At 39.6% G+C, this 13,672-nt stretch overlaps 1 protein-coding gene across 1 annotated transcript; it reads left to right on the plus strand.

Annotated features, from left to right (window-relative positions):
- Positions 1-1,712: 1,712 nt before the first annotated feature.
- Positions 1,713-10,511, plus strand: gclc (glutamate-cysteine ligase, catalytic subunit). Its single transcript, XM_010756283.3, has 16 exons — positions 1,713-2,397; positions 3,235-3,347; positions 5,303-5,485; positions 5,577-5,690; positions 5,808-5,866; positions 6,450-6,586; positions 6,719-6,793; positions 7,064-7,180; positions 7,496-7,634; positions 7,745-7,857; positions 7,950-8,042; positions 8,167-8,271; positions 8,371-8,452; positions 8,545-8,663; positions 9,526-9,646; positions 9,733-10,511. Exons 1-16 carry the CDS (start codon positions 2,248-2,250, stop codon positions 9,912-9,914), a joined length of 1,902 nt encoding a protein of 633 aa, XP_010754585.2. The 5' UTR covers positions 1,713-2,247; the 3' UTR covers positions 9,915-10,511.
- The last annotated feature ends 3,161 nt before the right edge of the window (positions 10,512-13,672 follow it).

A 13,672-nucleotide genomic window follows, 5' to 3' on the forward strand; every position in this document is an offset into this window, starting at 1 on the left:
CCCTTTATTAATGTTTGGCTGAGACTGGCAGGGTAAGATAAAGTTTAGGTTAATGTATAAATAGAGGAATTTCAGAATAGAATGAGGACCAGGGACAGGTCAGAGATGTGACATTTAGACCGGGGATATACTGGCTACTGATTAGGGGATATGTTGAAGAAACCGTTTAGATGCTATTTGCAGGGGTTGAGAGCCAACTGTATAAGAACCAACTGTCAGAGCTCCTCAGGGAGCCTTTTTCTCTGTAACCCCTTTTGTGTGTTGCACTGTGAAACGCTCCTTCTTAAATAATAAATTCAACTTACACTCTGATGCTTTAAATCCGGTCCTCCTTATCCAAGGGTTTTTCTTTAAAATTCCTGTAACAACAACTAGTGCTGAAACACTTAATTAATTAGTCAATTGACTCAAGAATAATTCTGATAATTGCAAAAAGGTAATTTATTAAGCAAAAATGTCAATGAACATTATCTGTTCCAGAAACTAAAATGTGGTAATTTGATGCTTTTATCTGCCATTTATCAGGGTAAATTTAATAACTTTGTGTTGGATGGACATCAAGGACATCATATTTTAACCAGAATTAAAATTGAAAGGGAAAATTCAGAGAAAATTATCATGAATCAAACAAGAAATTGTGAAATGGCAATTTGAAATTGAAAAGTGAAATCTCTCCTGAAATACAGTTCAGTGAAACAATATCCGCCCACATATAAACACACCCTATAAAGAAATGTATGTGCTGAGTCAGTATTACAATTACTTTCTGTTCAATGAAACATTTAATCCACCCACGCAATTAAATGCCCATGATAAACACACCTTCTAAAGAAATTCAAGTGCTGAGTCAATATTACAATCACTTTTTGACTCTTTGGTGTTGCATTAAGTTTATCTTGATGATCTGGTACTACCCACATTTTAGTCATGCAACAGGTGAGGATAGATTATAATGTATACACACAGATGTTATTGCACAGATTTATATCTTATATGAATATGCATACATATACAGAATTGTAATGGAAAACAAAAACGTATACAAGTATTAAAAAAGATTTATAAATATCTCTTTTTTTTATTATTTGGATTTCTACAGTACATTTTCCATCTGGCTTTTCAAGTTAAAATAAGAGATTAGATTAGATTAGATAGATTAGATAATACTTTACTTATCCCACAACGGGGAAATTCACTTGTTTACAGCAGCAAAAAATAGAATCAAGGAGGGAAAACACAAGTGTACATATTTACAAAAAGCACTAAAGTAGAATGTGCAGATTTAAGAATGTGCAGATTTACAAAACAAGTACTTAGGTAGAACATAAACTAAAAAAACAAAAACAAAACAAACAAGAACAAAAAAATAGCAATGGGACATGAACAGGAGACTACAACATGATCAGGTGCAGGTGTTGTAAAGTCTCACAGCAGCAGGGATGAAGGAGCACCAGTAGTAGTAGTATTATAGTGATATCAGTTAACTTTATTTGTACTGATACTGAAAAATAAGAGCACAAACATGACTAGACTGTGTTCATAATGTCACTTTTTCTGATTATTTCTCCCTCTGCTATTAATAAATACTATTTCCGACAGCACTTGAACGCCTCATCGGCTATAGCCGTGGCGGACGGGTCGGTGGGCGGAGCCAGGCGGGCAGAGAATGCTGAGTCATGGTGACGTCGCTCTGCTCTCAGCTCCGCCTGACGGCATCACGTGTGTAAAGCCAGGAGGGCGTTCATATGTTCAACACACAGCCCATGAGTCCGGCACTGTGGAGGCAGATTGGTTCGGCAACAGCGACCTACGTACCGGTTCACCTCGCTGTCACTTCATCACAGAGCTGCACGTTAACGGGCTCCGTACGCGGTCGTTAACCGAGCCGTAGCCTTTAAGTCAGCGGGTATTTCGGGAGAGCAGCCGTATCAGCACCCGGGTGTGCTTTACCGAGCTAACCAGACATTAGCAAGTGATGCGCAGGGGCCTGCTTCTTCTGGATGCCCAGCTAAGGTTACAGACAGGGCACGCTGCGTAATAGCACCAAGGCTTACTCATCAAGCCTGTGAGCTCACTGACAGCACCCCGAAAGGAGCCCGGTTCCGCCACCTGTTTGGACCGAGCCTTTCACGGCCAGCTCTGCGCTAGTTGGGACTAACCAGCTAACGAGCTAACAACGCTCAGCGTGCAAGTAAACACACACAAGACACCAAGTTTACACACTCTCCAAGCCTGTGCGTCTGTGCGATGGGTTTACTGACACAGGGGTCTCCACTGAACTGGGAAGAAACCAAGAAATATGCCGACCACATCAGGAAACACGGCATCATCCAGTTTCTAAACATCTACAACAAGGTGAAGGAGCGTCAGAAAGATGTGCTGAAGTGGGGCGATGAGGTGAGCAAGTGTTTACTGGACACTGAACCAGCAACGTGTGGGAAATGTTGCTGCAGTCATGCTTGTGCATGATGCAATAGTGGCCTTACTTTCACCTTTTTAAAAAACCCAAATAAATATGTCACTATGATAATATTGTGTAAGAGATTTGCATTGCACGCAAATTGCTGTCTTGTTTCCAGTGTGCATAATTCATAACATCTGTCTGTCTGATTTTATTGGTTGGCTGTTTAGATAAAGACAGTGCTAAATATCTTTTGAAAGAATGTGAGTTATAAAACATAACCACTAATGATTATTCACCAGCTGAAGGTAGATCTTCTTATAAATGTTCTTTTTGAGTATTATTACCAGTCATATAGTCTGTTAATATTAATGTATTAATAACCCAGGCACTACTACTACTACTACTACTACTAATTTACGACACTGTCTGTAAACTTTTGCACACAGCCTGCTATAAAATATGCAAGGCATGTGGGCTCGGCTGTCTATTCAGCTCGTCACACTACCAGTTTGCGTTTCAAGTCTTTTTTTTTTTTTTTTTGCAGTCCCACAAAATTTCAGTGTGCCACAGCTCGAACAACTCGTGTTTTCATTTGGAACAATGTGGAATGCTGTTGTTATAGATTAATCCCTCTTTCAGACAGGGGATTACAGGGTAGCGGAGTCAAAGTCAAGGAAACATAACTGATGAATTGGAATTGATGCGATGGCGTCCTAGTCTGATCTTAATACGTCTGCTTTGTGTTCTGGTCCAGCATGGGTGTAATGACTGTGGAGTGATAGATTTTTTTTTTAATGTGTCCTGTTTGCTTTTTAATTCTTTACGTTCAGGTCGAGTACATGTTGGTGGAGTTGGATGACAAGAACGAAAAGGTTCGAATCGTTCTGAACGGCAGAGAAATTTTGGAAACTCTGCAAGAGCAGGGTGAAAACATAAACCCCAAGTAAGTAAGCTCTCCACAAACTACACAAATACCACCAAAATACAAAATCCACATTTATTTTCCATGGAAGACAAATATATTGTTGAACTGCACCACAGAAAAAAAACAACAACACTTAAGTTCTTATTCTGAGTTATATTTAAGTAAATGCCACATCTAAACAGCCTTTTGATTTGGTTTGTTTTGGATCTTATCGAGCTCTTAAAAGGGCTGATGGTGATTTAGATTATTTCTGGTGGGGTTAAACCTTGGCCTAGTATGTCGTGCATCATAAAAAGCAGAGTCAGGGTGCAACATGAACAAACGTAGCTAGTGAATGCTACATTTTACCAACTACTCAGTAGATTAGCTTTTTTTGTTGTTTGTTTTTTGAGTGAAGCAATCAGCCACTTGCATATTTTACCAACATTTGGCAGGTGGAGGTGATAATAATCGAGCCTAAAGCTATATAAATAAACTTAATCATTATCATTGTGAACTCTGAATAAAGTTAAACCAACATACATGACTTACACGGGTATTTGTCACTACACGCTGACAGCATGAACAGTTGAAGACAGAGAAATAAACTGCTAATAAGCTGCTCAATTAAAGGTTGTCTTTATAAAACATGCAAGGAAAAATGAACGTTCTGCAGCTGAAGCGTAATCGATATTAACCATGTGATTATTCTTTATTTCTCTGGATGTTGTAGAGCACTTGGTCTTTTGCCTCGGATACTCTCAGCTCCCTGGCATGTATTAGCAGGACTCCACCAAACATCAGCGTGACCAGGCATCTAATCTCAGTGCAGTGCCCTTAATACAGCAGTACAGCAGAGACAGGTAGCATTGCCCTGGACTCAAACAGCGTCGTCTCATCCTGTGGGAACATGCTGGATTTGCCTGCAAGTCTTAATGTGACTTACCATCTATTTGACTTTCAAAGTCTCCGTTCATCATTCATAATTCATGAGATGATGTTGTTTGCTTTTGCTCATGTGGACAAAGTAAACTAGAGAAACAAGTCTGCTCCCGTCAGACACAATGTTGAGATCTCCCTAGTGACGTTAACGCATCACTGTATGTTGTTTTTCTTTCACAATACCAGTAACCTCTTACCCACACAATTATATAAGTATGACAGGTTCAGCTCTTAAGTTCTTAGGAGTGAGTCTCTGCCTGCATTGGTCCCCTCAAACTCCCTGAGGCCACTGCGGAGTCTTCGCATTTCATGACACTGCTGTCATCCTCACTGTAGAGATTACCTGTATGATGCACCAGATAGTCTTTTTCCTCATTCCCGCACAATCATTAAGTCAATCATTAAGTGTTGTTTTACAAACTTTGTGGGGCTTTTATTTGTCTTCCAGTAAAAGAGGCTGCAGATTTGAGTCCCCTGCATCTCTGACATTTCTTTTCTGGTGGTCTTTGGTCTCATCTCTTGAGTTTCACTCTTTAAAAAAAAAGAGACTTGTTGCTTCCAACTTTTTGCTTGTCATAGAAGATGAGTTTGTTATACCCTCCTCCTCCTATACCCTTTTACACTTGTCTCTTTTCAGTATAGCTGTTGTATAATAACCTTCCAGTCCATCTGATCTGGGAATCCTGTTTTCAAGCCTAACCTATAGAAACATTTCTTTTAAAAAGAGGAATTCTCTGCAGGCGGTATGAATGTGTTTGTACAAGCTCTGCAAGAGTATTATGCTTGTCTGCTGTCCATGACGTGGGTCTGACTGTGCAGAGCCAACTTCAGCCAGGAGAAATACCAGCGGCAGTGGGAAGAGTAGAGCCGATGCATTCCTCATTACTGCCCCTCTGTCGCACACACCAAAGAACGCGCTCTGGAGCAGAAATAAGTCGTGTTCGTTTGTCCCGCCAAAAGAATGGCTGACATACGAGAGAGAGTGGTTAGTTTATTTAATCAGAAATGTCATCATGAAACACTTTTTAAAAATGATAATAATTTGCCTGCAGTCATCCCACACTGTGGAGACCAGAGTATGGCAGCTACATGATCGAAGGAACTCCAGGTCAGCCGTATGGCGGGACCATGTCGGAGTTCAACACTGTGGAGGGCAACATGGGGAAGAGACGACGAGAGGCCTCGTCTGTCCTGAACCAGAACGAAACCCTCTGCACCATCACAGCGTTTCCAAGGTTGGCTTACACTGAGCAAGAGTTTAAATACATGTCATTGGAGATGAGAACACACTTATAACAGTCGTGTATGCTTTGATCCTTTGTTTAGGTTAGGTTGCCCTGGTTTTACTAAACCAGAGTACCGGCCGACCCCTGTTGAAAAGGGAGTGTCCAAGTCACTGTTTTTCCCAGATGAAGCCATCAACCACCACCCAAGATTCAGGTAGGCTTCATGGTGACCGCGTGCAAGTGTTGCTGCTTCACGAAGCGTTGACGTGCATGTTTGTTTCATTGCCTATGCTCGTTATCTTTCTATAATGAGTGTCATTTTCTTTTTCAGCACCCTTACTAGAAACATACGTCACAGAAGAGGAGAGAAAGTCGCTATTAATGTACCAAGTAAGTCCAACTGAAATAAATAAATAGTCTCTTATGACATTCACATATCTGCTCTGTATATCAGTGTCATGTGTTCTCCTTTGAGGGGAAAAAAAGAGTTCCTCCTTCTCTCCTTTAGTTTCTCTTCTTTCTTTTTTTTTGGTTTCATGATGATATTCTGCAGCTGTTCCATTGATTCAGCAGAATACTGTTAGTTCTTCTTTTACATAGATGGAAACCCTCTTTCAATACAGCCAATCAAATCTTTACATAAAGAACGTCAGAGCTCGGTCACACTGGTCACAACACAGCAGCCACAGACTTTGAACAGCCGACAATATCTTAACTGTAAGACTCCGTCTTATCTAACCTACAAGCACGAACACACGGCTCGTTCTGCACTTCAGCACGTTAAACATGTGGTCAAACAAGTATTCGTCAGGATAAACGGTTCTCATGTTGCCATGCGTTTTGAAAAACAGGTCGGTGTCATTTTGACCAAAAGAAAGATGACTGAATTAAAGATTCTGGTGCATTTCATTTGCCTCTCAGACTGGAATAAATCAATAAGTATGACCACGCTTTATTGCTTTTCGTATTTCAGTCTTCAAAGACAAGTGCACTCCATCTCCGTTTGTGGAAGAGTTCCCTGAGGATGACGGTGAAGCGGCGAGGGCGGCTCTGCCTGATCACATCTACATGGACGCCATGGGCTTTGGCATGGGGAACTGCTGTCTGCAGGTACTGAACCACGTGACTGCGTCTTTGTTGCCTTTCAACAGGCTTTTTGTTTTCAAACATTCAAACTTTACGAGCCCAATAAGTGATTTATAAATGTACTTTAGCCTTTTTTTTTAAAAAATGTGTTTGCAGGTGACATTCCAGGCTTGTAGCATTGATGAGGCAAGATACCTTTATGACCAACTAGCAACATTCTGCCCTATAGTGGTGAGTAGATAAGTAAAGCATGTGCTTCCTCTCATATAACATAATAATTATCTGACCTCCTTTTTAGCTGAACTAATTATCTATTCACTGAATCAATTGTTTTGAAAGTGACTATGAAGAATTTGACAGATTTAATTGTTAAAGATTGTTGTTATAAGTTCAAACTAGGACTGGATAAAAATAAATAAATATTGGATCAGAGTTATAAGATTGTTTGTTTTGTTTTTGTTCCCATAATTTCATAAAACACTCCTGAATACTGTTTAACAGATGGCGTTGAGTGCGGCCTCACCCTTCTACAGAGGCTATGTGTCAGATATTGACTGTCGTTGGGGCGTTATCTCTGCCTCTGTGGATGACAGGACACAGGAGGAACGTGGGCTCAAGGTGAGCAGGTGGAGCTAAACAACCTTAGAGGGCAAAAAAAAAGTTTGTTTGTTTGGTTTGACCTCTAGTAATATTTCTATCTACCACTTAAAGTAACTGAATCTCCTTTTAACATCAGAACTCAGTGATGTTATGTAATTGTCCACCTTTTATTGTGTTTGCTAAGATACATACCACTGTAGACCAGAACCATGCAATCCAATTTTACTCTGTTCTTCTTCAAAACGTTTCTCACACATAAGACAAAAGCACCACCCATGTGTCACTGTAAAAATGTTTGAGTTTAATCTGTGAAAATCTTTCTCTCCTTTGCAGCCGTTGCAAAACGACAAATACAGGATCTTCAAGTCAAGATATGATTCGATTGACAGCTACCTGTCGAGCTGCGGTGAGAAGTACAACGACATAGATCTGACGATAGACGAGGAGATCTACAAGCAGCTGCTCAATGCAGGTATTTATTTTTGAGAAAGTGAGATGTCTGAAATACACATTTAGAAGAAGTGTGTGAATAATCCACTCAGATTCTTGTGCGGTAAAGAATAATCAGCCTTCTGTGTGTAGGTATCGACAAGCTGCTGGCCCAGCACATAGCACACCTCTTCATCCGAGATCCACTCTCTGTCTTTGAGGAGAAAATTCACTTGGATGATGAAAACGAGTCCGACCACTTTGAGGTGGGGGTTTCTGTGTCCCTTAGGCAATTAGTTCCCAGTTAATACATGTCTCGTGTAAAAACATGTACTTATTCAGACTTTTCTTCTTGCAGAACTTGCAGTCGACAAACTGGCAGACGATGAGGTTTAAACCTCCACCTCCAAACTCTGATATCGGCTGGAGAGTTGAATTCCGCCCCATGGAGGTAATGACCAAGTGTACCAGCACTTAACTTAGACTTTTAATTTTAATCTGCGTTTATGTTAAATGGCATGGCCTATCGTAAACAGAAAAGAGTTTAATTTTTGGATTTGATTTTTTTTTTTTAGGTGCAGCTAACTGACTTTGAAAACGCTGCATACGTGGTCTTTGTCGTGCTGCTCACCAGAGTAATCTTGTCCTATAAACTGGACTTTCTGATCCCTTTGTCAAAGGTAAAACCAGCAACACAGTTCAGGTCTTTTATAAAGTATGAAATAAGATATATAATTAGTGAAGTAGGGCATTTGGGTAATGATATGTCTTTTTATCAGGTTGATGAAAACATGAAGGTGGCACAAAAGAGAAACGCTGTCCAGGAGGGCATGTTTTACTTCAGAAAGGACATCTACAAAGGTGGGTAAAACAAGAAATGCAACGTTCGGTTGATGCTAACGCTAAATTCCTCCGATGAGAGTAGTTGATATATTTGCATTGTTGTTCAACAGGCTGTAATCCGGTCTTTGATGGCACTGCTTCTGCTCACAATGGCCTGGAGACCGATTGTGCAGATGGTGCTAACGAGGAGTACACGCTGATGAGCATTGACACCATCATCAATGGAAAGGTGATTACCGTCTCTTGCTTTATGACGTCTGAAAAGATGTTATTGTCAGCCTATTAAATGTTTTAACTTTTGCATGGACGTTCATGATCCCCGGAGGGAAAATCCTGCTTGACTTCCTGTAGCGCCACTTTTAAGGTTTTCAGTGAACTGTCTTGACAACTGTTGGAATGATTAGCATGGCAATTGGTGGAGACACCCACGTCCCACCTTAGAATTATATAACTATGTTGCTCTCCTGACTTGTCATGCAGCTTTAGCTATCTTTTGTTTTTAGTCCTGGTTAGCATCTTAACAAGCCAACACACTAAACTAAGATGGTGAACATTCAGCCTGTAATTCTGAAAGTCTGAAATATCACGAACTTCTGACAGTAACAAGATGTCCACTGCAAAATGGCTGCAAAACCACCATTGCTGGCAATTACTGTACTTCTAGGGAAAGTCCAATATTAGATACACAGATACAATCAAGTCAGATAAAAGGAGCCTGTACTCTGTTTTATGTGTTAACACACCATACACATTATGTAAAATAACATAAGTAGGGTGAGCGTGATGGAACTACAAGGCCAGCAGTGTTTTTTTTTTTTTTTTTAGAGCTTATATTATTATATTTATATTATATTATATTATATTAATTATATTATATTATATTATTATTTATATTATATTATTATATTATATTTTGTCCTCTGATGAGCTGGCAACTTGTCCAGGGTGTACGCTGCCTCTTGTCCAAGTCATCTGGGATAGGCTCCAGCTCTGCCGTGACCCTGATGAGAAGTGGTTACAGATGATAGATGGATATTATTATTTTAATCCATCTAACAATTACTGCTGCTTTCTTCTTCTTTTATCAACAGGAGGGAGTATTCCAAGGGCTTATCCCAATCCTTAACTGTTATCTGGAAAACATGGAAGTTGATGTGGACACCAGGTGCACCATTTTGAATTATCTGAAGCTCATCAAGAAACGTGCCTCAGGTAAATAGGCATGAAATGTTCTCTTTAGTTTCTCTACGCAGTTTCGACTCTTGAGTGTAACTGTGAATCTCGCTGATCTGAAACAGGTGAACTGATGACCATGGCCAAGTGGATGAGGGAGTTTGTTGCAAAGCACCCGCAGTATAAGCAGGACAGCGTCCTAACTGACAAGATCAACTACGACCTGTTCAAAAAGTGCGACAGGATTGCAAAAGGCGAAGAGCAGTGCCCGGAGCTCATTGGAAACCCGGTCAACAAATTCAAATGAGGAACACTGTATGAATGCATTGTCACTGTACAAACTCGCATGTCAAGTAAGACCAAATGTGTGTTTCGGAATGAAAGCGGTCCAATTTTAAGAGAATGCAAACAGCATGTGTGTGTGTTGTAAAAAACAAAAACAAAAAAAAACACACACTTGCATCAGATGTATGTACATATACTGTATCAGATTTTTATGATTACAAAATTATTTTAATAGGGTTAAGACATGGAAAAGATTGTGTAATAGAAATCAGATGTGTATTTATTTTTCTCTGGAAATTAAGACTATCTGTGTGAGATTGTAAATGTAGCAAAGAGCTGTACAGCAGTCTGCTTTTAATCCTGTGTTCTGTAAATACTGTACTTCGACTCTTTAAAACATTAACATCAGGAGTTTTTTTTGAGTTGTTTTCTTGTTGGTGGGGAGCGTTTAGTAGAGAGAGTTTCTTTCTTTTTTTTTTTTTTGCATTTTAAGAGAACTGTTTGCTTTGCTCTGCTGACAATGTAGTGGGACCTTGAAGGTAGTGTTGCATTCAGTTGGAAATGGTGAACCATTGTTTGCAATGTGATGCTGCTTCAAAATAAATCTGTACAACACTAAGTCAATTATTATTATTATTTTTTTAAGGAATGCGTTTTAATTAAATGAGCAACAGGGAATGGATTTAATCTCCTCAAGTATGTTTAAGCTTCCACATCTTCAACATGATCTCGATTAGCCTTCATAAACATGTCTTGAAATCCTTCCAACTAGCCATATTAGCAACATTTTGATTTGCACTCCTACAGGAACGTCTGCAGTCAGGACATTGGCACCTTTTGAACGTTGGATAGAAACGGCAGCTTTGTACAACGTTAAAGTTATTGCAATTCATCTTAAAGAAAACACCAATGTCTGTACAAAACGTCAGGCAGCACGGCTCTATGGTTGACGAAGACCCACTGGTTCACTTGGAGGAGAAAAGGTATGAAAATGTTACAAAAAAAAACAGCACATCTTTTGTATGCAACAGAAAAACAGACAGTACTTGAATTTCCATCCACAAGATGGTGGCATTGAACCACAGCTTTACGTAATGCTGAGCTACAGTGACAAATCACAGCATTGCCTCAGTTTGACCTCTTGGATTAGATAATGATCATGGCTGGCGCAGGCCCACCCTGTGAAATAAAGCACAAGTAAAACCGGGGGACTCACAATACTAATATTGAAATTATGTAGTGATATAAGAACACCTAAAGGAAATAATAAAGCACAATCAAGCACCTTATAGAGGCTGACTGAGTAAAATAACTTTAAGCTATTACCTTGGTGTGAAAAAAAGCAGTAAACATGTAGCAGGTCAGTGTATTTTAGTACACCCCCTGTCCATCTAATGGAGAAACAGCAGACATTTTGACTTGTGATAGAAGAGAATGGGTGTTAATGACATATGGCTCTGCTCTATTCAAGTCTCTCCCAGGATGCACATTATCAAAACTCACACGTGTGCTATTTCTACTGTGATACGTAAAAATGTCTATGGAGGAGGTTGTCGGTGAACAGAGCTTATGCAGTATGTTCACTGTCAGTAACCAGCAGAGAACTGGTTCAGAAAACCTTAAAGGGAAACACTCATTGATTTTACAGTCTGTTACTTCATGTGAAAAAGTATAAAGCCTTTTGTGGCTGCAGATGGAGGTGCACAAAGTCTGATAAATTGCCTAAAGTGGGGCTGAAGACTACAAAATTAAAAAAATTCTTGATGTACAGTTAGAAAGAGGTGAATTTAGCAGACTTCTGATCAGGACGCCTGTCAATTTGCATTGTGGGTAATGTAGGCGTTTCTTGACAAGGAAGAAGAATGTGTAGAGATTTTTATCTCCTCTTTCAGACTAACTTTCCACCATAGGTCTGAGAATGACATAGAAGTGCAATACTAAATCAGATGTGGTCTTTAAATATCGTATGAACTTATGAGATATCATTAGTGCTCTCATCTCATTAGCAGAGATGGAATAAACATTGCTGTTTGTAATGAGTCAAGGAAAAACTGTATTTCATGTAGATAAAAGCTTTTTGAATGTTGAATCCAAAGGAGACAGTGCCTTGTGGTCACATGTGGTATTGCAACACATTGCAGAGATGACCACCCAACCACAGTTTTATCAATTTTTAAGTGTTATTTTTCATCTAATTCTTTTAGCACTACATTTCCCAGCGCTGTAGACTTGGACTTAAAACTTAAAGTAACTTTAATCAATACTAATATTTATAAATATGATCAAAACAGGATTCAGAGATCACAATTGTCTGTACCTTTCCTCTTTGTGGAACATTTTGCTCAAAGTGAAGAACCCACAGAGAACTAGCAGCTGATTCTGCAGTTCCTCTCTGCTTTACACAGCATTTTAGCGTCATGTAGGTCATTGTTTTAATTGACTTTGAATGTTAACCTTAGTGTTTTGTGTAGGCAGCTGTTTTCAAAGAAGAAGCTCTTATTTGTTCACTGTACACTGCTTTCCCAACAACAAAGGGCAAAGAGAGAAAGCGAGCCAGAAGCAGGTGAACACATGGAGCATTTTATCAGCTTAAGACTCTGTTAATGCAGGCTCAACCTGAGGTTTGATTTGCTCTGTGAGATGCACCCTCACTTTCGGGAGTGGATACCAGACAGGCAGAGGAAGTAGGAGAAAGTAGGCCTCTCTTATTACAATCACTGCCATGTCCTTAATCCACAGCTTCTACAGTCAGCCTCTCAGTGGCCAGAACTGTGGTTGTACTGGGAGCTTCTAGGTGTCTAACTGTGTCAGTGGGAACAGGATGTTCCCGAAAAATAGAGCATATCTCATTGTTACAATTCCCTGGATAAATAAAGGTTTTAAAAAAAACTTGAAAGTAAAAAACATTCAGGTTATGACCTGGAAGATCTTGGCCATCCCCCAACACCTTAACCGTGACCCATGAATTTAGAAACTAATCATGCCGGCATTCACCAATGAAATGTGTTTATGAGATTATATCTGTGATTGTCCTGATGTGCACTGATAACTATGTAGGCTAAATCATACCCTTTGCTCTACTCACTTGGCATGTAGTACTACCTTCAATATTTTTCTTCTTCTGAGCCTCTCTAGTCATCACTGTATGCACGAAGAGCACAAAGAGTTAAACATTAAAAATACATTGAGAGGGCTCGTCTGTGTAAAAACAGGCACTCCAGCAGCTCTGAAAGGCTGCACCATGCTAGCCACATCCATGATGCTGGGGAATTTTGGAAGTATTCCAAATTGAAAACTTTTCATGGGAATTATAGAAATTTATGGGAATTAACTGGAAATTTAGGGTAATTTAGTAATTGGCAGTATGAATACATTTTAACGTGCTGTTTGCAAGTTAAACATTAATACCATACATCAAAGATATTTACCCCATAATATCATAAAACCTACTTCACTTCATGTAGTTTACGTGCTCAAATGTGTGGCTTCAATGCTCTTGTGCTCTGGGCTCCAAAGTGTTGTCCAGGGTTGTAGAAATCATCTGTGCATGTGATAGAGGAATGCACAGTGCATGTAGGGGGCGTGGCCTCAATAGCTCTGCAGTAAACAGTGTGCTATGTGCATGTGATTGAGTGAAGTGTACTTGCATCAAATCTGGTTATGCTAAAAATATATTTTCCCTAACTAGGACCAACCTTTAATTTTGTAAATTCCTGGTTTATTCCCATAAATTCCTGTTAATTCCCATGGGGGAAAGTTTCCAACTTTTTAACCCTAATA

The sequence above is a fragment of the Larimichthys crocea genome, chromosome III (genome assembly GCF_000972845.2).
Source record: "Larimichthys crocea isolate SSNF chromosome III, L_crocea_2.0, whole genome shotgun sequence".
NCBI lineage: Eukaryota > Metazoa > Chordata > Actinopteri > Sciaenidae > Larimichthys > Larimichthys crocea.